At 40.3% G+C, this 27206-nt stretch overlaps 1 protein-coding gene across 1 annotated transcript; it reads left to right on the forward strand.

The window, feature by feature from the left end:
* Nucleotides 1-1253: 1253 nt before the first annotated feature.
* LOC144252492 (mitotic checkpoint serine/threonine-protein kinase BUB1-like) lies at nt 1254-23870 on the forward strand (the record flags this gene model as incomplete). The annotated part of the gene is made up of 10 exons (XM_077794773.1): nt 1254-1428; nt 2513-2600; nt 5238-5476; nt 6420-6563; nt 15430-15545; nt 15787-15948; nt 16124-16281; nt 16377-16551; nt 22181-22287; nt 23621-23870. Coding segments are annotated over 10 exons (1560 nt in total), but the record flags the coding sequence as incomplete, so codon positions are not given.
* Between the last annotated feature and the right edge of the window lie 3336 nt (nt 23871-27206).

A 27206-nucleotide genomic window follows, 5' to 3' on the forward strand; every position in this document is an offset into this window, starting at 1 on the left:
TTTCCTATAAGAAAACCAAGAAAGATGTGGCATATCAAAAGAATATAGATGCCAACCTGAATGAGCCAATGGCTAAACCTAGAAAAATTTGAACAATAAGTAGAATAAAGTAATATTGAATTATAACCCAAGAAATAAAACAGATATTGATATAAATAAAAGGGAGCAAAGGATGATTCTTCCTTAGAGAAGAATTCCAAGTGATGTGGAAGGCATCATTAGAGTCCCAATGAAATAAATGCTATAGGCAAGATCCACTAAGGAACAGACATTGGTGAGTAAAACTTCAGGAAGAAACAGGTACTTCTGGAGCCTCCAAATATCTCACCACTGTTGATTCTGTGGTGGTTTAACATTTGTCCACAAATGCTTTAATGACATCCTAGAAGGTGGAGTTTAATTTACCTCCCTTGAGTTTGGGTAAGACATTTTTCCCATTCTCTAACAAATAGAGAATGGGAAGAATGGTTTCCTGTGAGGAAACCTCACAGATGCCTTCTCAGTGATTGGGTTTAACCTCACCAGGAACAAGCCTTGTGGCTAACTAGCATGCATCCCCACTGTATAATGAGAAGGTCCTTTACCCCAAGTTTTCCCCAAAACCTATAATTCTAGTCCACGTGTGAGAAAACGAGCCCAAATTAGGGGGACATTCTGCACAGTTCCTGACTAGTGTTCACAAATTTCAGTGCAAGGAAAGAGTAGGAAGGACTGATAGATGGTCATAAACTAGAGGAAACAAAGTCAACAGGACAGTGGCACACACATGCCATCCTGGACTGGATCTGGGACAGCCAAGGGATATTGGAGGGGACTTGTGAAATCCGGATAAGGACTGATAGCTACAAGTGGTGTTTAACTTTTTGAAATGTGCGAGGATCTAGAAGAAATTGACATTAGTGGGAGCTTAATGAAGGTTATATGAGACTGTGCTACCTTTGTAATCTTTCTATAAACCTGGAATTTTTTTTTCAAATTTAAAGAAAAATGTAGAATTAAAATAAAAAATGTGACCCTTGTGTTGTAGTTCCACTGAGATGTATTAAAGATGAGGGGTAAAATGTTTTTTGGGGACAAAATCTCACTGTGGTGCTCAGACTGGTCTCAAACTTCACGTGATCCTCTCACTTCAGCCTCCTGAATGGCAGGGATACATTCTGTACCACTGCACCCAGCTTGAAGTCTTAATGTCTTAAATTTCACAGACAAAACAAGAAGATGGCGATTATTTTTCAGCTCCTCCTTTGTTGTAGGAAGTGCCCCATTCTGAAGAGTTTTTGGATGATTCAACCATCTGGGGTATTCGCTGCAACAGAACCCTGGCACCCAGTCCTAAGAGCACAGGGGACTTCACCTCTGCTGCCCAGCTTGCATCTACCCCCTTCCACAAGCTTCCAGCAGACGCAGTGAACAATCTGGAAGATAAAGGTATGCGACATACTTTTTCAGTGTCTGTCTTCTACAAACATTAGTATTAGTCGGTTCATTAGTATTATAGTGTTCTTGACAATTCTAAGGGGGACGTTCAAAAACCATAAAGGGGCTTGGAATCCATTAATTGTTTTTTTCTTTGGCATACTAACTTCATAAAGTCCACATATTTTGAAAATTTAATAACAGATCATAGGTAGAAATGGGGGAAACTTATAGAAGCATATAAAGGCAAATATACAAAGTCTAAACCATTTGTACAGGAGTATGATTATGTTTTTCAAAAGTCAAGAGGGGAGCACTACAGATAATTATTTGAATGCTAAAAATACTAAACATGGTTTTTAACGAATAAAAAAATAGCCAATTTTGGTCCTTGATACATTTCTATAAATTTTTATTATTTCAGACATGCAGCCAAGGGTACATTACACATAAAATAATTTTGTTTTTTAGTGTTTTGCTTCAAGGGAATAATGACAAAACTCACAAATAGTCTTTTATTTCTACTGCATCCCAAATATAGCACCCTATATAAAAGAGATATATATCTCTGAATTGAACCCTGATATGTGGCATTACATTGAGCACAGATAATTATTAGTTTTTTATTACCAACCTACAGTATGCATACTGTGAGATCTGGGACTTCGGTACCATTTCAGTGACTACCAATTTACCAGCCAAACTCTGTCACTGCTGGTACTTCTTAAAAGCAATAATGAAATAACTGCCAAGGAATTTCACTTCACTAATCTCCTGAACCTGGCTGTGACCTGTCACCCATGCCAGTGACCACCTGTGTGGTCATCCTGTCTGGAGTGGACCTGCTGCTCTCTGGACTCTTTGTTCTTGAAGGATCATTATAGATCAGATGTCAAAACTGAAGTGCTCCCCTGTACGAGAGGGTTGAGTGATCTTGATTTTCCGCACCTTATCGCACTTTGCCATGGAACACTATTTTGAAATTATAATGAAAGTCATCATATAAAGGAATTCTAGAATTGTAACCATGTCAAATGGTATGCGCGTGCATATACATGCATGAAATGTTTGTGTCTCTCGTTTTTGTGTATTTCAGAAAACATGATAGCAACGCAGTGTACCCATGTCCCCTTGAGTTCTTGTGTTGAGAATGTGGTGGAGCCCTTGAGAGACAGAAAGTTCAGGTAACTTGCAGTTGTGCCCTTCTCTGCATTTCCACTTGAGCTTTCCTTTTCCAGATGTAAGAGAATACCTAATCCCATCCTGAACAACTCTTAAAGTGCTTATCAATTGGCAGCTTTTAGTCAGAAGGTCCTCTAAGCCCAGTAATGAGCCCCTCTCTTGGTATCAGGACAGTGAGAGAAGCAGCTAGGGTGACCGAGTCTGCAATTGACTTATACTCATTTGGGGATTAGAACTGGAAAGCCTTTTACCAAAAAGAGACCCTGCCATGTGAAGACTGTTGCAGAACTCGGCAAACACAGAATTGCTTTTCATACCCAGTAAAATTGAGAAAATTGATGACTTCCTTTTAAGAGAAGAGAGGGTACTTAAGCCTCCTAAGGAATAAGCAGTAAAGGCAGACTCGGCACCGTAAACCCCACCATGTCTGCGCAGGCTGTAAACCTCAGAGATCCTAACCAAAGCTGCCATCTTCTGGGTAACTATTTTACTCTAGACACAGTACTTACGCTTTTCCTGGACTCTGTCTTTCACTTAGTCCTTATAATAACTGAGTTGTGGGGACTATTCTTTCTTTTTCCATTATAGATAAGGAAATTGGGTCTCAGATAAATTATTGACTTAAAGTCATAAGGCTGCAAATTTACAGAATTGGAGTGTGAACCTGTATTTGTCTGAGTGCTGACCCCTTCTTCTCACTGCCTCTTATTAGAAACCCACAAGGCACAAGTTCAATTAAAAAGCAAAAATATATTGAATTTGCATTAATTTTATTATTGATGTTAATCACTTTCTATATGTTTAGGTTCATTTATTTTATTTCTTAAGTCATTTCTGTTCACATCTTTTATCTAATCATTTGTTTATTTGGGTCACAGTTGAATGAGGTTTTTGATAACAAGAGCCATCAGGAGTGGCTAAGCCCAGCCAGACCTTTGACTCACAAGAATGCCATAAGCCATCCTTGATGTAAGATTAACTTAGAAGTACATAGGGCAGAAATCCCAGTTGCTGGCTGGGTGCATCCTACCCAAGGAACTGTTGTCTTTGGCCCCGTGTGACAGTTCAGTTGCAAGGAAGCAAGGCTCACATGAACCAAGTGCAGGAGCCTCGCTTAAGAGCCTTATGCAACACCTCCATCAGGTCCCAGGGTGCCCATGAGAAAACCCACTGGGCACAATTTCAATTAAAAACCAAAATTTATTGAATTTGCATTATTTTATTATTGGTGAGTTAACCATTTTCTGCATGCTTATGCTAATTCATTTCTTTTTCTGAAAAATGAATAACTGAAACTATGGGTTCCTAGCAGATATTTGTAATTCTACTCTAGATACAGTTAACCAGTGAGGGTTATTTTTAACCATAACCAATGGTGACAGAGTAGGTTTTTAGGGGAAAAGAGCTAACAGTTAACAGACTCAGATTCTTATGGACAAGAGAGAAAGATTTTGTTAATCATTTATGCATTGACAGTAATTTGGATACCCATGTTACTAGTATCGGTAGTATAAGGTATGGAAACAATTTTTCAATGTACAGGTAAGGTTCCCCTAGTGTCTATTTGAGAAGCCAAATAGTGGCCAGTACTATTTGAACTATCATGGTCTTGGGAAACTAGGGAACACTAAGAAATTGTTGCAGTTGAGAAAGGGACATATTTATTTGTGATGTATATGTATAGATGTAAGGGTTAAATGTGGGTGTAGATATACACGATTGATTCTCATTGTTCCTTGTAGTGTATACTGGACACTTGTCCAGGGGAAATACATGCTTATCCTGTGGGTCTCTGTTGCCATGTTTGTTTAAAGTCACCTTATTTAATACATATTACTCATGACTTACATTCCACTTGTGCCTGGATGAGGCTTACCTGTTTTCTCTGTAAGGCATCTCAGAGCCTTCTATGCTTAGGAACAATAGACACACTTCAGCAAAACACCTGAAATCCCAACCAAAAAACACAGAAATGCAAAAACCAAGGCATTAGACTCCAAGCAGGGCAGTGAGGAGCATAAGCTGTAGGCTTCACCTTGCTCCACCTGGCCTGGGAACACGCACCCAGATTTTTCATTTCTCTAAAGTCTGCAAATGACTGAAAATAATATGAATGTTGATCTGGATGTTTAAGTAAATTTTAACACATAGGTGCATTCACAAATCTGAAACCTATGAATGGGAATCAGCTGTGTATGCATGTATATACACACACCCATATGTATGGAAATGTGTAGGATTTTGTTAGATTGTGGTTGACATTTTTTTGTTGTCTGAATGTTATAAATGAAGTCATTTTTAGAACGAAGTTAGATATCCAGTCTTGATCATAGCAGTGCTGCTGAGATACCCTTTCTCCCGACATTCCCTGCTAAATAATACCAAGCGTATCACCACCCCCATTTATCTAGTATATCATCATGTCTTTGATTTTTATTTCTATTAATATTGGACTAGCTTTGTATTTGCCTATAGTTGTGTAAGAAAATGATTTAATCAACTCAGGCTGTGCAGCAATTTTGAAGTGACATTCCTAGAATGAAAAGGAAACTCTGTTGCAGAACTTTTGTGTGATCAAGTCCATTAGGCTTCTAATAATAGGGTGTTTTTATTTTCTCTATGATTTTCTCCACATCCAGTTCAATTCAAGAGAAGAGCCCAGAAGGCACATGCCCCAGAGACCTCTCTTTGGCATCCTTGCACCATTTCAGCCGGCCTGCCCCGGGTGCTGCACTCACCCAGGAAGCTGTTCGGGGCCTTGAAGCTTGTAAACTCACAGACACTGACCGAGCCGTTGTGGAGGACCCATTCAATGCCAGTGCCAGGCCCCAAGAAGACCGGATGCAGACGGGTCCCCATGGGGATGTCAGTGCTCCAGGTGTGCCCAGAGGCTCAGGCTTAGTCATGCCATTAGGACCACAGCATAGGAAGAGCTGTTCTGTGGAAGAACTCAGAGGGGGACCGGTGTGCCACTGAGTAGAACCTACAGTCAGACACTTCTCACTGTACTGAAGTGCAGTCCAGCAGGAATGTACTTGAAGGGCAAATCGATCCATTTTAATTTTAGATTTCAAGTTAAGTGCTGTTGGAAGAGGGAATTGGAATTCAAGGGCCTACTGTGTGTCAGGCATTTAATCTAATGCTGTTTTCCCCACTTTACAGAAAAGTCAACAGAGGGTCAAGATTAAAGAGATCCCTCCTACCACCCCTTGTCACCCAGACAGTCTCACCTACTGGTAGAGAATATGGACCAGAGATGGAGTGGCTAGGGGACAAGGCTAGGTTCTACCCTAGCAGTCCTTTCATAATTGCCACTAATAAGAATACATTATTATTCTAAGTTGGAGAGAAACCTTCGTCTTCCCTTTAGAAATTGTTTTCTATCTTGGACCAAAGTACAACTCATGTGCAAATTGTGTTTTGTGGGTGTAAGTGGGAAAGCAGTTAAAGACTGTGTATCTGTCTGAGCACATTTGAGGTCACTAACCTACCCCATCTGTGCCTTAAATGTGCAGCCATAACTGCTAAAGGCAGGACCTAGCATTTTAGGTGAGCGGAGTGAGATGCAGCTGATATCCCTTTGTCACCCTGAATGTTGATTTAAACTTTCAAATCCAAAATGGCAGATGGTCAACTGCACAACTCCCAGTTCTGACTTTTGGAAACAATTCTCTATTACTTGAATCAATGCTCTATAAAGGATGAGACTTTTGAAAGCTTAATTAATGAATGAATGTCTCCACTTGCTTTATCTAAAATTTATTAAGTAAAATCTTTGAATACTGAACTCATGTTTCTTTTCTTATTCCTATTCCTTTAAGACTTCACTATTGAGAATCCGTGGGATGATAAGTTGATTCTCAAACTTCTATCTGGGCTTCCTAAACCAGTGAGTTCCTATCCAAATACTTTTGAGTGGCAGTGTAAACTTCCGTCCATCAAGCCCAAGACTGAATTTCAATTGGGTAAGAACTTTATGGGTGATATAACTTTGAATTCTTGTTCATCCATGGAACGTTGATGGTGATTCATGTGTATGTGAGATTCTCCTCCTGTCCCCCAGCCCCAGTAAAGAGTTACAGCTACAGTATTGAGAAATCTTGTTAATCCATGGCTATAGAACCATGAGTGCTGTTGGACTGGAACACATTTAACTCAGAGATCTCTATCAAAGTAAAAATGCACGTGCTTAGGCTGGGGCAGCTCAGCAGCAGAGCACTAACCTGGCATGTGTGAGGCTATGGGTTTGATCTCTAGAACTGCAAAATTTTAAAAATGCAGTTAGACTATTTAAGAATTTCTTGCAGATTTTATAGTCAAAAACAGGCATTGATAACAAAATGAGGATTTTTTTTTTTTTTTTTTTTTTTGCCATTCTGACCACTTTTCAATATACTGAGGCACTAAGGACGTTGATGACAAGCACATGTGCAACTGTCACCACCGTCTTATTATAAGTTTTTATCATCCAAATGGAAACTTGGTTATTTATTTATTTATTTTTTTAGTACTGGTGCTTGAACCCAGGACCTCACACGTGCTATGCAAGGACTACTACTGAGCTACATCTTTGGCCTTTTTTATTTTATCTTGAGACAACGTCTCCCTACATTGCTCAATCCAGTGTCAAACTTGTGATCCCCCTGCCTCATCCTCCTAAGTAGATGGGATTACAACATGCACCACCACACTGGCAGAATGGAAACTAATTCTGTATGGACAGTGTGTGTTACATGTTTCTTAAGAAGAGGGATAGTATTATATACTCATTTGATAATATTTCTGGAAAACTCTTGAAGAATACTCAAAACTAAAATGGTTGGCTTAGTGGGAGTGGGAAAGTGGGTGGGTGTGGATAACACGAGAGCAAGGCTTTTCACACATAGAGCCGCCGTAGGCCTTCAGAACAATTGAGGGGCCATCAGAGTTCCCCATGCCCACCTCCCTGCCCCTCACCCAGATCCTCTGTTAGTGTCTTGAATAAGTGTGCCTGCTGATTGTGACAGTGATGAGCCAGTACCGGTATGTGGCCAAAGTCCACGATTTCCTTCGAGGTTCCCTGTACTGTGCGTTCTGGGGTTTGGAACGCTTGGCAGATCTCCTCGCTGCAGGGCACTTCAGAATAATTGGCCTGCCTTGAGTCTCCTGTGCTTTGCCCTTCTCCCCTTCCTCTGTACCCCAGAAGCCCTGGCAGACACTGACTGGGCCCTTTATTCCACAGTTGGCCTTTTCTAGAATGTCATGTGTTTGAAATTATAGTTTGTAGCCCATCAGGCCATTTCCTGACACTTAGCAACAGAATTTAAGGCTCCTCTTTGCCTTTTCATGGCTTGCTAGCTTTCTTTGAATCACTGAATAGTCCCCACCGTCTGGATGGCCCTGTACCACACAGCTCATTTACCCATTTACCTACTAAAGGCCACCTCGTTGCTTCCACCTTTTGGCAATTATGAATAAAGTTGCTTTAAACATTGTATGCAGGTTTTTCTATGGACGTATTTTTAACCCATTCAAGTAAATACCAAGGAGTGTGATTGTTGGATTTCGAGGCATGAATATACACTCATCCCTCAGGTCTGCACAGGCTAGCTCTAGGAACCCAGTGGGTGCCAAAGTCCATGATGCTCAAGTTTCTCATATAAAATGGGTAGCCGTGCATATAACTTAACATATACTTTAAATAATTTTGAGGTTACTTACAATATTTTGTACAGAGTAAGTAGTTGATATGCTCTATTATTTAAGGAATAATGATTTTAAAATATTTGTACATATTCAATCTATTGTTGGTTAAGTTTATAGATTTGGGGGCTGGGGATGTGGCTCAAGCGGTAGCTCGCTCGCCTGGCACGCCTGCGGCCCAGGTTCAATCCTCAGCACCACATATAAACAAAGATGTTGTGTCCGCCGAAAACTAAAATAAATATTTAAAAAAATTCTCTCTCTCTCTCTCTCTCTTTAAAAAAAAAAAAAAAGTTTATAGATTTGGATCCTCATATACAGAGGGCTGAGTGTTTGCTTATATGAGAAAGTGCTAAGCTCTGCTAGTGTGGCCATACCATCTGTGTCTTTATCAGCAATGAGCAAGAACTCCCTGCTACACCCTCGCAGCTTTTGCTGTTGTTTTTACCCTTCTGGTAGGTGTGCAATAGTGTCTCACTATTTCAGGGTGACAACAGTGAAGTTCAACAGTGAGAGTGAACATTTTTTCATGTGTTTACTTGCTGTCTGCATACTTTTAATGAGCTATGTGTTCAGATCTTTTACCCATTTTTTAATTGTCATATTGTTAAATATCAAGAATTTCTCAAATAGTTTAGATAGCAGTTCTTTATTAGGTACTTGTTTTGCAAAGATTTTCTCCCAGTCTGGTTTGTCTATTTTTTTTTTAAATTGTGTCTTTTAAAGCATAGAAGTTTTAATATTAATGAAGTCCAGTTTATCAGGGTTTTTTCCCCCTACAGGTCATGCTTTTGGTGTTACATCGAAAAACTCATTGCACCAGTGGAAACTTAAATAGTCTTCTGTATTCTTTTCTAGAAGTTTTATAGTTTTATTTTTTCCATTTTGGTCTATGCTCCATTTTGAGTTAACCTTTGTGCAAGGTATAAGGTGTGTGTCTAGGTTCATTGTCATTTGTGCATGTCTGAATGCTTGGCACCACTTACTGAAGACACTGTTTCTCATGTTTGATCCTTTGCCCAAGAGCAGTTCTAAGTCTGTGTGGTTCTGTTCTGGACTCAGCTCTTTTCCATGGGTTTGCTTGTCTCTTGCCAGCACCACAGGGTTATGGTCAGTCTCAGAGTGGGATGAAGTCAGCCCTTTACTTCCTTCTTCCATCTCAATATTGTGTTGACTTTCTGGGTCTTTTGCCTTTCCATATAAACTTTAGAATCAGTTTGTTGGTGTTCACAAAATAACTTCTAGATTTTTATTGAGATTGCATTTAGTCAAGTTGGGAAGAGATGACATCTTGACAAAATTGAATCTTATCCCTGTACATGGAAATCTCTCCAATTAAATCTCCTTTGATCTTTCATCAGAGTTTAGATTTTCTCATATAGATCTGGTACATAATATATATTATTACCTAAGTATTCTTTGTTTTTAAATTTCTCATTCTAATTGTGTATTTCAGGAACATAGGGAAATAATTGTATTTTATATATCTGCTTTGTGTCCTATAAGCTTTCTGTATCCACTAATAGTTCCAGGAGATTTTGTTACTGTTGATTCTTTTTTTTTTTTTTTAAATGTTTTTTTTTTTTTTTTTTTAAAGAGAGAGTGAGAGAGGAGAGAGAGAATTTTTAATATTTATTTTTTAGTTCTCGGCGGACACAACATCTTTGTCGGTATGTGGTGCTGAGGATCGAACCCGGGTCGCACGCATGCCAGGCGAACGCGCTACCTCTTGAGCCACATCCCCAGCCCCATGTTACTGTTGATTCTTTAGATAGTCCTGTCATCTGTAAAGAAAGATAGTTTTATTTCTTCCTTTTCCAATCTGTATACTTATTTTTTTTAAATGTCTTATTGCTGGGCTGGGGATGTGGCTCAAGCGGTAACGCGCTCACCTGGCATGCGTGCGACCCGGGTTCAATCCTCAGCACCACATACAAACAAAGATGTTGTGTCCACCGAAAAACTAAAAAAAATAAATAAATATTAAAAATTCTCTCTCTGTCTCTCACTCTCACACTCTTTCTTTTAAAAAAAATTAAATAAATAAATGTCTTATTGCACTAGGTGGGAATTCTAGTACAATGCTGAATAGAAATGATAAGAGACATCCTCACCTCATTCCTGATCTTGGGGCTGCATCTATGTAGTGTATCACCATCAGGTCTGATGCTGGCTATAGGTTTTGTACATGTTCTTTATCAAGTTGAAGTTTCTCTGTTGCTAGTTTGCTCAGAATTGATATGAACGGATGTTGGATTTTATCAAATGTTTTTCCTGCATATGTTAATATGATCATGTGATTATATTATGTGATTATTCTTAGCCTGTTGGTATGATGGGTCAGGTTAACTGATTTTCAGATGTTGAACTATCCTTGTGTTTCTTGGATCATTGCTATGGTTTGAATGTCCCCTTCAGATGTCATGTTTAAGTTTAATTGCCATTGTCACAGTTTAAGAGGGGGGATCTTTAAGAGTTGATTAAGCCATGAAGGCATACCCTTACGATTGAACTGAGGCCATTGTTGCTGGGTGGGTTAGTTGTAATGGGGGTTCTGGCAGGCCATCTCCCTCCTCACCCTCACCATGTGATGCTCCCACCATCTTAGGATGGACCATGAAGATCCTCACCAGTTCTAGCCCCTCAATCTTGGACTTGTCAGCTTTTGGAACTATGAGCCAAATAAATCTCTTTTCTTTATAATTTATCCAGTTCATAATATTCTGTTATAGCAGCAGAAATCAGACTAAGACAGTTGTGGTATATAACTTACTGTATACATTGTTGGATTTTACTTGCTAATGTTTTGTTAAGACTTTTACATTCATGAGAAGTATTTGTCTGTAGTGTTTCTTATAATATCTCCATCTGGTTTTGATAACCTGGAAATGCTGACCTCATAGAATGAATTAGGAAGTATACACTACCACTATTTTCTGGTAGAGATTATAGAGAATTTCTATAATTTCTTCCTTACAGATTTGATAGAATCTGTCAGTGAGTGCATCTGAACCTGGTGCTTTCGGCTTTAGAAGTTATTAGTTATTAATGCAATTTCCTTAATAGATGCAGAACTATTCCAATTATCTAGTTCTCTTTATGAGCTTTGATAGATTTTGTCTTTCAAGGAATTGGTTCATTTCATCTAGGTTTTTCTCATTTGTGAACATTATGTTCTGAATACTCTCTTATTATGTCTTTAGCGTCCATGAGCCTTTCATTTCTCATTATTTGTGTCTTTTTTTTTTCTTAGCTTACCTGACTTGATGTTTATCAATTTTATTAATCTTCTCAAAAACACAATTTTTGGGGTTTTCTTATTTTTCTCTATTGATTTCTTTCATAATATTTTCTTTTGTTTACATTTAATTAGTTCTTTTTTCTTAAGTTCCTAAGGTGGAACCTTAAATCATTAATTTTATATCTTTTCTTTTTGTTATTTTTATTCTTACTTTTTTGTAAACAATTCTTTTTTAAAATGTGTTATTTTTAGTTATATACTCTTTCTTCTTTTCTAAGTCCTTTTTTAATGTTTATTTTTTAGTTTTAGGTGGACAATATATTTATATTTTACACAATATATTTTTTTTTTATTTTTATGTGGTGCTGAGGATTGAACCCAATGCCTCACGCATACCAGGTGAGCCCTCTACCAGTTGAGCCACATCCTGAGCCCCTTAATGGTCCATTTCTGATGGAAGGATATAGGAATCTCCAAGTGTAATAGTGAAGTCACCCATTTTACTTGCATTTCTATCAATGCATGCCTCATATATTTTCACATTCTTTCATGAGATGTATACACAGCATGTCCTGTTGGAGAATTAACCCCTTTTTCATTCTGTAATGCCCCCTTTTATGCCTGTTAATTTTCCTTGCTCTGAAATCTGCTGTATGGAATTAATACAGCTATTTCTATTTTCTTGAGATAACTGTTAGCATCCTATATCTTATTAACTGTTAATCTGCATTTGTCGTTGTACTTTCAGTGTGTGTGTTTTCATTGGTGGGTGAAGATCATTGGTGTTCTGAGTGATTATTGATATAGCTGGACTCATGTTTCATTTGTTAGTTTTCTAGTCGTTACACTTGTTCTTTGTGGTTTTTTTTCCCCCACTCTCTGCCTTCTTTGGCTTTGAATTATTTCATACTCTGTTGCGTCTCCTCTCTCAGCATATCAATAATATTATCTTTGTCACATTTGCAAGTGGATTCTGCAGAGTGTGCAGTATATATACACTCAGAGCCAGTCCAAGTCCACTTTCCAATAGCACCTCGCCCCCTCACAGCAGGGCCCACACCATGCGGCAGGAGTGTCATTCCCTCCCTCCTGCCCATCTCTTCTTTCATTGCTGCCGTTGGTTTCACTTATCCACTGGTATGCCACCACTAGGTGGACACTATTGTTTTGAACAATGGGTTTTTGTTAGATAATTTAGAATAAGAAACATCAAGTATTTTACTTAACACTCTTTGAGTCTAAGTTTCTGGCCTATATTATCTTTCTTCTCTCTGAAGAACAGTGCACGTTTACCAGTGACAGATTCCCTCCATTTTTGTGTAAGAAAGTCTTGTCTTTACCCTTCACTTTTGAAGGATAATTTCATGAAGTAAAGCATTCTAGCTGGCGGTTTTTCTCTTTCAACCCTTTAAATGTTGTACTGCACACTCTTGCTTGTGTGGTTTCTAAGGAGAAATCTGATGTACTTATCCTTGTTCTTCCGGAAGTAAGCTCTTTTTATAGCTATTTCTATTTTGTAGCATTTTTCAAAATTTTCTTTGTCTTTGATTTTCTGCATTTTCTTTGTGATGTGCCTAGGTGTAGGTTTTTCTATCTGTCCTGCCTGGTATTCTCTGAGATTTCAGGATCTGTGGTTTGGTGTTGGTCTTGAATTTTTGAAAACTCACACTTTTTTCTTTTCTTTTTACATTTCAGTTTTCCTCTTAGGGTGTCCTGGAGCTCACTGATTCTTTCCCTGGCCGTGTACAGTCTACTAAAAGACACTCTTGGTTTCTGTCACCGAGTGGGTTTTTTATTTCTAGCATTTCTTTTTGCTTCTTTCTGCTTATTTGACCTATTTGTTCTTGAAAATTGTCTCCTTTTTCTGTTAGAATCCTTAGCACATTGATAACAGTTTTAAAAACTATCCTGGTCTGATAATGCTGAAATCTCTGCCCATTTCCAGTGCTTGCTCTGCCTCCTCAAGCTGTGTTTTGTCTTTTAATATGCCTTGTCAATTTTGTTGCTGGCCAGACCTGATGGACTGTGTAAGTGGAACTGAGATAGTTAGGCTTTGGGGTAACCTTTATCTGGCTAGAAGTTAAGCTGTGTTGTCTTCCCTGTTGCCTTTAAGGTTCCCTAGAGACTTTCTTTTTATACTAGGGATTAAACTCAGGGGCATTTTATCACTGAGCACATCCCAGTCCTTTTAATTTTTTGTTTTGAGACAGGGTCTCACTAAGTTGCCTCCTTAGTCGCTGAGATTGCAGGCGTGCACCAAACAACTGAGAGTCATCTTCTTAGATATTCTGAGGAGTACTGTCCTTCCCATTGCTAGTTCTAGCGTGGTGTCTGCTGTGAATCTCTGTGTCTTCCTCTCCGTCTCCCCACTTTGGGTGCAGAAGTTTTCCCTCTGATCTCAGTTTTTTAATAGTCCAAGAAAAGCTGTTGAATTTCAGTTGTTCAGTTACTTTCTTGCCATAAAAGTGGAGTGACAGCTTTCAAGCTGCTTATGTGCTAGACTGGAAATCACAGATCTTTTTTTTAAAATATATATTTGATTTTGAATGGGAGGATTATTTTTAGAATTTTTAAGAATCAAATGCAACATCACCATGGTCTTTTTCTCCAAAATCAATAACCCCAGTGTAACCACAAGGAAAATATAAACAAACCCAATTTGAAGGACATCTGACTAGTAAGTACTCTTTGGAACTATCAAGGTCAGTTATAAAAAAAAAAAAAAGACAAGAAAAGTCTGAGACATGTCACAGGCTAGGAGTAGCCATGGAGATAGAATGACTAAATATAATGTATCCTGAAACACAGAAAAACTAGTGAGTCTGCAAGTGTGGATTTCAGTCAGCAGCAGCACTCCTCGGTTGGTTCCTTGTCTGTGACATAAGAGCCCTGTGGGCTAGGGGATGCAGAAACTCTGCTTTCTTGGCCACTTTTCTATCAATCAAAAACTATGTAAAATTAAAAGTTGAATTAAGTATTTTAAATCGTCTATTACAAATGTTGCTATAGTTTTATTTTGCCCTTTTTATTTTAATTTTTTTGTTTTGTTTTAATAAAGTTTTATTTTTCCAAATGCACAGTTGCTTGGACCTGCTAGTGCATCTGCACAGCAACAGGGGCATCTCCATCTCGGTATTTCTGGTGTAAATTACTTGAGCTCTGTGCTTTGACACCAGTTTGAAAAGTCCTTTACTGAGGAGCTCCTGAAGGGCTGCCCTGGCCAAGGAACCGCAAGTCCTTATCCCTGGAAGACCCCAGCTGTGCTTAGAAGCTCGTAGTTGGGAACGTCCTTACAGAGTTTGTCATAAGTAGCTTTGTCATACAAGACTAGATGTTGAGCTTGCCCTGATCTTTGCCTTCGGACCACTTCTTCTTTTCAGCATTGCCCCAGATTTGTTCACTGGGCCCTTGCCTTTCTTGGCCGACCTTCCGGCATCTCTCTTCTTCTTGTCACCCTTGAGCAGCGTTGCAAAGCCTGGAGAGCAGCACCAGCTATTGGAGCCTCATCAAGATGTCTTTTTTATTTTTATCCTATTGTAAAACGTGTTTATTTCAAAAAGCTTTATGTATCACTTCAGGGAGGATTTCTCCTGTCATCTGCCTGCAAGATGGGCAGCACAGGTACTGCTCATTTTAAAATGCGAGAACCTTGATGGGGAGGCACTGAGTGCCCAAACCCACGCACCTTAGTGACCCCCACAGGCTGCCCTGAACTTGGTAAGGGGGCTCTTGTTGCAGGTATTTACTTCCTTTCATCTAAGCCTGTAAAACATTTCCCAAGCGACTGTGGCCATTTTTATTTATGAAAGCAATTCAAGTACAAAAAAAATTTTACAAATTCTTCATTTGGATAAAGTCCTTAATATTTTGAGCCCATTTGTCATTTTGACACATTTATCTCTTCCCAGGTTCTTCACTGGTCTACGTCAATCAGCTTGTTGGAGAAGGGGCCTTCGCCCAAGTCTATGAAGCTACCCAGGGAGATGTGAATGAGACCAAAAATAAACAGAAATGTGTCTTAAAGGTAAATGGTGCAAATACATTTTTGAACTGTAGAGAAATGATTTTCAGCCTCTTTTTTTTTTTCTTTAAGACAGTGATGTTTTTATTGAGCAATTAAGAAATAAAACAATACTATGAGGATCTGGAATTGCTTTCTGCAGAACAAATCATAATGTCATTGCTTTCTCATGTCCCTTATTAGGATACTATTTTCCAGAATGTGACTCTGGATATAAATAACACATACCTGGTTTTGCTTGTAGGTCCAGAAGTCTGCCAACCTCTGGGAATTCTACATTGGTACCCAGCTGATGGAGAGACTAAAGCCAGCTGTGCACCACATGTTTATCAAATTCTATTCTGCCCACTTATTCCAGAATGGGAGCATCTTGGTAGGAGATCTCTACAGCTATGGGACACTATTAGTAAGTGTTCTGTTTTTATAATATGGATATGAATTTAAGTGCATTTCTGGTTTGTGCCTTACCCATATATTTTCTGGTTAGAGCTTTAGTTGGGGTGCTAAACAGGGGCAAAGTCCTTGACTTGAAATTTCATTAATCCTCATCCAACTCAGGATACCATTTGCATTGTTTCTAGAATGCCATTAACCTCTACAAAAATACCCCCGAAAAAGTGATGCCCCAGGCTCTCGTCATCTCTTTCGCTATCAGGATGCTCTACATGATTGAACACGTCCACAGCTGTGAGATCATTCACGGAGACATTAAGCCAGACAATTTCATACTGGGAAACAGGCAAGTGTGGACCTCTGAACAGGGTTCTTTCCTGAACATCTAGCAGCCCTTTGTCATTTGTGCTCATTTCCTGTCCTGAATTGTGTTTAATCTAGGTTTTTGGAACAGAACGATGAAGATGGCGATTTGTCTACTGGTTTGGCACTTATTGACCTGGGTCAGAGTATAGATATGAAACTTTTTCCAAAAGGAACTGCCTTTACAGCAAAATGTCAAACATCTGGCTTCCAGTGTACTGAGATGCTCAGTAACAAACCATGGAACTACCAGGTACGGACCTAAAGTAAGAGGTTTGGAAAATTTTCCTCTGTTGTACCTACCAGATTTTCAAAATGAATTTGGAATCTCGTTAGTTTGAACTGGTCTCTTGGACCCAGTTGAAGAAGAGATGGGGGCCAGGAACGTGGCTTAGAAGTAGGGCACTTGCCCAGTAAGCATGAGGTCCTGGGTTGACTCTGTAGCATTCAAAGAGAGAGAAGGTAGTAAAGGAGAGATGGGACTTAAGGCTCAGGGGAAGGGAGGGATGAAATTCTCTTCCTGAAGAGTACACTTTTCTTATTATTCACAAGAAGGAAAGCAGATATGTTCTGAGTTGACCCTAGGAAAGGTATTTAATGATCTGTGAACCCTTCAGAACGAAAGTCTGCCACATGAAGCCAGCTTGGATTGGGAGATAAAAACAGAGCAAATGGTTTTCTTTATGGCCATGGTTAATAGAGAGACCCACCCCACTGCCCCCAGGGGAATCAGCCGCATGTCTTGCAAGTGGGCAGGTGGTTCTGACAGTGAGAGTGGCACAGAAACTCAGGTGCAGGACCTGATTCAAACAGTGTTAGAAATGGATCATTATTATCCTAAAAGGCTTCAGAAATTTCACCAAATTAGAATACAGATGACAAATATAAAGAATACTTAATAGGATAAATGTAAAGTTTTGAACCTGGATTAATAACACCAGATGCCTGGTTACCAAGTGAGGACTGTGGCTTCCAAAAGCCTGTGATAGAGGGGAAAGGTCGGGAGTCAGGTCTAGTATATCAGACCACATGCTGTTCTGGCATCTCCTGGAGTGCAAGGGAAGGGGAGGAGTTCTGTCTGTTCTTTTCAGCCATCCTAAGGTCTTATAGTATATTCAGAGAGTAGCCACGGACTCCCCATGGAAGGATTAGCACTTTTCTTTCCTTGATGTGTCTTTATCTGGTTTTGGTATGAGTGTGATACTGGCTTTATAGAATGAATTTGGAAACGTTCTGTCCCTTTCTGTTTCATAGAATAATTTGAGGAGCATTGGCATTAGTTCTTTAAAGGTCTGGTAGAATTGAGCTGAGAATCTGTCTGGTCCTGGACTTTTGTTTGTTGAAAGACTTTATTACTGCTCTTTGTCATCACAAGTTATTGGCGGGTTTAGGTTTTCTATATTCTCTTGATTCAGTTTTAGCAGATCATATTTGTCTAGAAATGTATCCATTTCTTCTAGGTTTTACAATTTATTGGAGTAGAAGTTTTCAAAATAGTCCCTAATGATCCACTGGATTTCTTGACATGTGTGGTGATTTCTCTTTTTTTATCTTTAATTTTGTGAATTTGTGTCCTCTCTCTTTTTTCTTTTGGTTCATTTGGCTAAGGGCTTATCAATTTTGTTTATCTTTTCAAAGGACCAAATTTTTGTTTCATGAATCCTTTCTAAATGTTTTTTTTTTTTTTAATTCTCAAGTTAATTGATTTGGCTCTGATTTTAATTGTTTTCTCCTACACATTTTGGAATTGGTTCATTCTTATTTTTCAAGGGCTTTAAGATATATCATTAGGCTGGTTTTAAATTTTCCTCTTAGAACTGCCTTCATAGTATTCCACAGGTTGTTGTTTTATCACTATTCTTATTTAAGAATTTTTAATTTTTTTTTTTGTTGTTATTTTCTAAGAGGTGCTTTGTGACCTAAAATATGATCTACTTTGGAGGAGGTTCCATGAACCATGGTCAAAAATATTCATCTGATGTTGGATGAAATACTCTATAGATCTCTGTTCAGTCCATTTGATTTATAATATCTTTCAGGTTCTAAGAGTCTATACTGAGTCTATGTCTTGATGACCTATCTAATGGTGAGAGAATTGTGTTGAGATCACCCAGTGTTACTGTACTGGGGTCTTACTAAGGCTTTGAGTAGTATCTCTTTTATGTAATTAGTTGCACCCAATTTGGAGCATAAATATTTGTTACTGTTATATCTTCTTGCTGAATTGTCCCTTTACCAATATGAACCTTCTTTGTCTCTTCCGATTAATTTTGGTTTGAAGTCTGCTTTGTCAGATATAGAGTAGCTACTCCTATTTATTTTCAGGCTCCATGCACATGGTATATCAATTTCGTTGTTTACTTTCAGCCTGTCTTTGCCTATAAGGTGTGTCTCTTCCAAACAACATATAATTGAGTCTTGCTTTTTAATCCATTCTGCCAGCTATGTCTTTTAATTGAAGAGTTAAGACCATTTACATTCAATATTATTATAAAGAGATGTTTATTAATTCCTGCCATTTTGATTTGTTTATAATGTTTAATTTGATCCTGTTTCTCTTTTGCTTAGAGCTACCCTTCCAATGAGATTTGTTTAATTGTGAGCTCTGGGGTTTGGTTATTCTGTGGAGTATTTGTATTACTGGTTTAGCAATATTGAATTCTTCTAGTTTCTGCTTATCTTGGAAGGTTTTTATTTCTTTTTCAATTTCGAGGGATAGTATTGCTGGTTCTAGCAATCTTGTTGACATTTAATTTCTTTCAGAACTTAGACCACATCATTCCAAGACCTTATGGCTTTTAGAGTTTGTTAAAAAATTAGAAGTGATTCTGATTGGCTTACCTCTAAATGTGACCTGATTTTTTTTTCTTGAGACTTTTACAATTTTATCCTTGTTCTCTGTGTTAGTCATTTTAATTATATTATGGCATGGATAGGTTCTTTTTCAGTCATGTCTATTTGGGTTCTGAATGCCTCCTATATCTGGATGTCCATCTGATTCTCAAGGTTTGGAAATTTTTCTGTTATAATAATTTCCAAATTATTATATTAATAATAATATAATGATTTCCCTGAGAAGATTATCCATCCTATTAGTCTGATTCTCACAACCCTCTTCAATTTCAGTGATTCTTAAATTTGGTCTCTTAATGTTGTCTATTCTGAATGTCAGTATGTATTTTCTTTAACACTATCTGAATGTTCAAGACTAGCCACTTTGTCTTCCAGCTCTAAGAGTCTATCCTTAGAATTTTCTACTCTGTTAGAGAGATTTTTAGCTGGACAGTTTATTTGATTTATTATGTCTTTATTTCTAAGATTTCTGTTTAATTCTTTTTTATTATCTCTCTTTGTTGAATTTCTCATTCATATCCTGTACTGATTTCCTTAATTCATTCTGTTTTTTCTGTGTTCTCTTGGAAGTCATTGGTCATTTTTATAACCATTCTTTTGAATTCTTTATCTGATATTTCATCCACTTCAGTATCTTTGGAGTAAGTCGCTGGTGAATTATGAACTTTAGGATATATCATGTTATCTTGTTTTTTTCATTATTCTTGTATTCCTGAGTTGGGTTTTTTACATCTGTTGGGGTGGATTTCTCTGCCACTCTTACATGTAGGCCTTTTTAGGGCTCAGTCTTTACTTGCCAAAGTGTCCTCAAGTTATCTAGACTGAGACACCCTTGTAGATGTGGTATCCACAGACTCTGTGTTAATTCTCTTTTTGGTATAGCAGTGGATGTCTGTAGTGGGACCTGAAGGACAACCCCTAGCCATTTCTATTAGGAGCCTGATCATTAGTTTGAGTTTTTATTTCTTCTATTCTTTGTGTTAAAGTATAGCTGATGTTTGTCATGTGCATGGAGCAAGGTGTGCTGTCTTGTCGCCGAGTTGAGTTCAGCAGCAGAATCTCCACCCTGTGAATTCCCAGCATCTCTCAGAATAGGGTAAAACAAACAATAGTAACAACTGATGCAAACAACAGACAGCATTAAAGTAGATATCTGTTTCTGTTAAAATAAATATCTACTATGACATTTAATGTCAATTACCACAAAAAACAATGGTGTGGTCTATTGCCAAACAAATAAGTAGCCATGAACTATATCTGGCAATAAAGCAAACAACAGGTGCCAATTATGTCATCCACAGCAGTAATCATTACAACAGCATTAATGGTGGGAAAGGAGTTATATAACCAATTAGTGCTAAATTTGGTAAAATACAGTTAATTAAGAGAAAAGAAAACATGATAGGAAGGTGAAAGTGTTTATAATTCAAAAAAGTGAACACAGGAAGAAGACGAGATGTAGCAGGTGATGGTTTTAAGGAAGGAAGAGAAAGAAAACAAGAGAATTTGACTGTCAGCAGAAGAGAGAAAGAAACCAATGAAAAGAAAACAAAACCGAAATATACGAACCCCAAGCCCTAATCCTCAAAAGGCAAGGAAAAATAACATTAAAAGCATGCTAAAAATGAGAAGAAAACAGAAAGAAAGAAATATGTGTGTATGTCCATGAACCAATCAGAACTCTGTCACATCAAGAACTCTCTCACACACACTCCCCAAAAAGAGAAAAGATTCTTAATTAAAAAAAAAAAAAAAAGAGAAGAAGAAGAAGGAATCATCTCCACTGAGGTGATCAAAATAGTCAACAAGAATGTGTGGTCACTGCTGTGCCCACCCGTGTTTGTTTCTTCTTGGGCTATGACACAGGGGGCCAGCAGCACCTGGGATTGTTAACTCCTTACACCTTTGGTGTTGCTCCTGAGCGGCTGGTTGGAGTGGCCCAGCGGGAGGTAGGGAGCTGTCAACTGGAGTCTGTCTGCACAGGCCTGGTACTCCAGGGGTGCTGCCGCAGAGTTCTATGAGGGGCCCAGTGGCTTAGATCTAACAGGGCCTCGGGGACTTTGTTTGGTAGTACTTGCTAATGCATGGCAGTTGCCCAGCTCTGTCAAGGGATCTGAATCTCAGGAGCCTCACAAAAATTCTACTCTTGAGGAAGGGGAGCCACCCCTCCTCCACACACACACCCCACATACACACCCCACCCACACACACACATACTCTCTCTCTCTCTCTCTTTCTCTCTCTCTCTCTCTCTCTCTCTCTCTCTCTCTCTCTCTCTCTCTCACCCGTGAACGCGCCTGCCTAGGCTTAATCCCTAGGCGTCTTCACATACACCCGTTCCGAGTCCCGACCCTCCTCAGCTGGTCATGTGAGCACCAGACGCACAGAGAAGATGAGTTCAGCTCTCCTTCGCTTTTCTGATGTGGATCCGCCTGGGTACAATCCTGGTGTCCATTTCCCTCACGTTCTGCTAGGAAGACCCTAGGCCTAGACCCTGGGTGGGCGCTCACCTGAGAGCGTGGCAGTGTTGGCGCTGCTCTCCCTGTTCAGCAGCAGGAACTGCAGCTGGAGGCTCAAGGCTCCCCGCCTCAGCTCCCCTTGGCTGTTTGAGAAACACAGAGCACTTTCCATCACCTCCGCATCAGCTCAGTGCAGGCTGCTTTTCTGATTTCAGGTTTTCTCACAGCACACCTCCCTGTTGTATTTCTCTGCATTCTCCCTCCATCTGGTGAACCACCACCACTGCTGCAACCAGCTCAGCTCCAGTGCTGTCTCTGTTCGGTGTACCTGAATTTCTGAGTCTCTTATTAGTCACTAGGACTGTCTGGCATTGAATTTTAGTGAAATCCCTCTTGCTCACCTCACTGAGAAGCAGCATTCCTGCTGCTTGAATCCCCAGCCACCAGAAATCAACTTCCAGAATTGTTCAAAGATAAACTCCTGTGACTTAGCTTGCTGCCTATGTTAGCACATGGTGATGGGATCATGTGTGCATCGCCATGAGTCATGGGACCTCGCTTTCTTGCCAGGTGGATTACTTTGGAGTGGCAGCCACTGTGTACTGCATGCTGCTGGGGACCTACATGAGGGTGAAGAACGAGGGAGGAGTCTGGAAGCCTGAAGGTCTTTTCAGAAGGTAGGTGTCGGCATCGGGCTACAGCGGGAAGAGAATAACTAGGGTAGTAACAGGTTCCATCTGGCAGAAGGGGATCCCTTAGGCAGTGTGGGTACAGCACAAGGCTGGCCCAGGGCAGGGAGTGGTCACAGGGCTTCCCACTTAGCCAGTAGCCCACAGAACCCCTGGGAGCTCCTGGGTGGTGACAGGCATCCCGCCCAGGCAGGTGTCCCAGAGCCTCAGGGCTGTGCTTGCTTGCTTTCTTGTGTGTGGAGATGCAAATAATACTCATCCTGCCTTCCTCAGATCTTTCCTGTAAGAAGCCAAGGAAATTCGTAGGAAGTATTTGTTACATGCTTGTTCCTTGTCCAGTTACACTTTCTTAACTTTTTTGAGGTATATTTAAAACATACAGAAAAGTGAACTCATCTTCTGTGCGCAGCCAAATGGAATCTTATGTGCATATATACCTTCTGGGAATAATTTCAACTGCGATTCCCCTGGCCTTCCCTACCCACTTCCAAAACAGAAAAAGAAAATTGGCAGTAATTTTATAAAATGCCTGTGCCATATATAGTGAAGCTTAGGTTCAGTCCCTGGAGAAAACTTGGTAACTGTTATGTCTTATTCTGCATAATGAGCCATTATATCTGACAAGTGTTTTATGCTTCCTCTTGCTCATAATGGAAGGACCAGATGGTCATCCAGAAGGTCTCCACCTCTGGCCGCTTGTGTAAAGGAAAGCCTGAAGCCAGTCCTCTGCATGGCCCTGCTGCCATCTTTCTGTGCTCTGTAGCTCCTCTAGTTGACTTTAACCACTAGAGTAGCCGGAGCTCTTCAGTCAGCTCTCTCCTGAGTAGGACGGCCTGTCCACCTGGTCTGGCACATGTGCAGTTGGGCTCCTTAGAACTACGTGTCCAGATCACAAGATGCTGACAGTATGGTAGATACAGGAGCCGAAAGCAAATGGATCTTTTTTTTAATGAGGAGAGGTAGCACTATGTTACCCAGACCACCCTCTAACTCATGATCCTCTTGCCTTAGGCTTCCCAGCCCCTGGGGTTCCATGCACTCACAACACCCAGCACAGATAGATTGCCTTTAAAAAATAAAATAGATTTTTTTTCACTGAAGAGTTATTGCTAAGACTGCTTATCTTAAATCCTGTTTTGGGAGCCAGGTGTGTTGAGACAATTAATTGGAACTTTAATTTCTCTAATGTGGGATAGATTGGATGTGTCCACTCCTGATGGCCAAGTGCTCTTAGGTGAGAGTTCTGTTTCACTACCCACCTGCGGCAGTCAGGGCCAGAGCAGGCTGCGTTCCATCCGTGGCCGGTACTTTCTCTCTGCAGGCTTCCTCATCTGGACGTGTGGGATGAGTTTTTTCACACCATGTTGAATATCCCAGACTGCCATCACCTTCCACCTTTGGATTTGCTAAGGCAAAAGCTGAAGAGTCTGTTTCAACAGCACTATTCCAACAAAATCAAGACCCTGCGAAATAGGCTCATTGTGCTGCTCTTGGAATATAAGCGTTTGAGAAAATAAAATTAACTGTAGACACTTTCCCAGAAATCATTTTGTAAATACTATTCTCTTTCTTTGAACCTTGATGTTCTTCCAGATGTATTGTTGATATAAATGTTTGTTAAAAATAAAGTTCATGAAATACATCCATGTGACTTAATTTTTATTAAATTATCCAGCAGAATAGACAAAGTGGCAAGCCCTATGGGGCAGACCTGCTGGCCCTCTTGGCAGACAGACATTTATGTCCTTTATGGTGCATTTTTGTTTGCTATCTATGAATCATGCATTCTAATCCTATTACTTCAAAGTACCATCAATGGAAAAAATCTCAGATCTTGAAAAGAATTCTCATGAGCTGTATAGACCACTGGACCAACTTAGCCTTTCCTGGCCAGGACCTGGGAGGGCCTATAACCCCGCTGGGCTTCCTCCACCCTCCCTTTGTGTCCTTAGCACCATGAAAAACAAATCTGAGGTGACACCATCCAGGAGCACAGGGGAATTGCTTCCTCCCACCCTTCTCAGCTCCCATGTCCCCGACTCCGGAGGCAACCATGGCCCATTTTTTGTATGTGTGAATCTCTAAAATTGGTTCTATAAACTGCATTTTTTAATAGAACTAGCATCATTTTGCGTTTTTTCACTTAATATCTGATCAGGAATGTAACTGTAGAATGGCCTCATACTTTTTAGTGGCTGTGTGATATTTGATTGTGGCACATCTGTAGTATGGATTCCTAGAAGCAAAATTGCTGGGTCAAAGGTGAGTGCACTTAAAATTTTGAATCTGTGTCTGCTGGTAGCCCCCGAGGGTTTTCCCCAGACTGTGAATGTCCTTTTCCCACCTTCCCTGACAGCACAGATGGGGCTCTGGCCTTTGCCAGTTGGCAGGTGAGAGACCATACCTGCTGGCACTCTCCTTGGCATTTCTCTGATGGGTAGACCAAGTGCGTGTACATGTGTTATAGCACATGTGTGCTCTTCTGTGTTCTCTGTCCTCCACCCACTTTGCGCTCCGCTTGTTAGTTTATCTGAGTCCTTTGTATATGAGGCACACATATTTGTCCCAATGTGTCATCTCTCTGCACTAGTAAATATTTCTCCTGCTGTGAAGAATTTTTTTAAAAGTTTTGCTTTATACTCAGACTCATAGTCTTAAATGGCTTTTGCCTTTGTCTTAAATGTTGTACTCAACTGAAAAACACAAAAATGTTCCTTTTTTTTAAAATTAGTACTAATTTGAGCATTTGGGACTAAACTTTTCTGGTTACTATTTAAGTCATATCATTTTCCCCCTATTTTTTTCCAATTGGTAATTTGAATATATGAAGCCTACTGATTTCTATAAACAGGATTTTCAATTAATTCTTTTGAAGTTTTCAAATAATCATCCTTATGAAAACAATTCTTATTTTATATTGTTCTAATTTTTGTTTGTGGTTTTCCTTGTCATTGATGATACCTTGAGAAAGAGGTCACTGGTGACACACAACATCCTTGTCCCCTGTTCTAGGGGCAGGTTTTCCAGTGCATATCCATTCACTTCATGATACTGGCTTGAGGTAAGATGCTTTTGAGGTGCTGGGTATCTATCTGTTCTTTTTATAAGCAAATATGAAGTATATCATTACTTCACAGTTTTCTTGCCCATTTCCATCTATATTGACCCAGCTATACCTCATTCCCCTGCTGGAATGGGTTGTTATTTATTTAACCAATCTCCAATTTAGAGACACTTAGTTGGTTTCACAGTTTTTTACTACAAAACAGTGAGTGTGAGTGCCACAATATCTGTAGGATGAATTGCTAGGTTAGGGGCCCCAAAATGCAATTATATTTTGAAAATAAAGATTGTAACCTACATGACCAGTTACACACATACACATACCAAACTTGGAAACTGAAAATGATCCAGGGTCAGACCTCAGCAGGGAAACCAATACCAAACTTCCTCTTGAAGTGTCTAAACAACTGAGCATCCATAAAGCCAGATTGACAGGATTTTGTTCCTTTTGAAAATGGCTGTTTCAAAGGAAACCAAGACTGAACAGCTAGAAACTGCACGTATTCATCTGTGGGAGACAGCTGCAGGGGCCTTAGGCCCTGGGTGGCATGGCCAGTGTCATTGCCAGCCCATATTCTATTCCTGGCTCTTTAACTTGGATCACACTCAGAAACATCCCCATGTGACACCAGCAGCGTGTCTGCTGTTGCCTGTCTGGTCTGTGATCTAATCCAAGGGCTTCCTTTAAATTAAACTTCTCAATCTGATTTCCTAGCAACAGCTTGTCCCCAGGGTGGGACAAATCTCAACAGAGCTAGTTATTTTAATCATTTCAGTTAGTAGGTATTGTTTTGCTTTTTGTACATATGCCTGGTACAACAAAAAAACCTTCCTTTAGTTGTAATCAGTGGTCTGGATTTCATGTAGGTAATCGGCACCAGGGAAGAAGCCCTGAGTCCAGAGGGCACCTGAGAGGAAAGTGACAGGTCCGTGCAGGGAGGGCACAGAGTTCTGGCTCACTCCACTGCAGGTATCCCTGCAGGACAGAGCTGGCTGGGGTGCGTTCACCTGAGTCTCGGCCCCAGCTCCTCCTGAGTGTGCAAACCTTGGCTGGACCCAGCTCCTGGTCCAGAGTGAGACCTTTCTCGGGCCCAGGCATTTCCTAGTCATTCTTGAGCCCTGCTCCACATTCGAGTTCCAGCCAAGAAACTAGACTCTTTACTCAGGGGATACAGAGACTCCTGCTTGAGCACCTTCCCGGCTGGCTTTAATCTGATCTAAGGCAATGGTCCTAACATTCATTCTCCCCAAAGAAAAGCCCAAGGGTGGCCTGTGACTCTCGAAAGTAGAGCTGCTGGGTAGCCAGGCATGGTTACACGACATGGAAGGCCTCCGTGCAACCTTCTCTGCGCTGATCCAAGGAGCCCTCATCCTTGGTCCTCCTCTCCCGTCCTTCAAGTCCGTGCATCTCTCCCATTTGTTTCATTCTGGAATGTTCAGACTAACCCATCTCTGGGTTAGTTAGGCTATGGCAGGCTAAGCTGCTGTAACACAGGGAACCCTGTGGGGACACTCACTTGATGAGGATGACCACCACGACATGGAACAGGATGCAGTACAGTTTCACCACCTGATGGGTCACCAGGGCAAAGCCGCCTGCAATGAGCGGGCGACTAAGGAAGCAGCGCTCGAAAACTGCGGGTGCCCGAGCTCAGGGTGCCCTCCTGCACCCCAAGGTCACTAAGCAGGACACACCGCCCCGGGGGCAGGCGCCCAGACCACCAGCTCCCCAGAAAGGCGATCGTGCCACTGGTTCACCACCATGAGCTCCTCCAGCAGCATGGAGGAAGCGGCCAGATCACTGAAGCTGTTCTTGCAGTGCCTGTCCCAGCCAATGCCACCCC

The sequence above is a fragment of the Urocitellus parryii genome, unplaced genomic scaffold, assembly GCF_045843805.1.
Source record: "Urocitellus parryii isolate mUroPar1 unplaced genomic scaffold, mUroPar1.hap1 Scaffold_4372, whole genome shotgun sequence".
NCBI classification, from domain to species: Eukaryota; Metazoa; Chordata; class Mammalia; order Rodentia; family Sciuridae; genus Urocitellus; species Urocitellus parryii.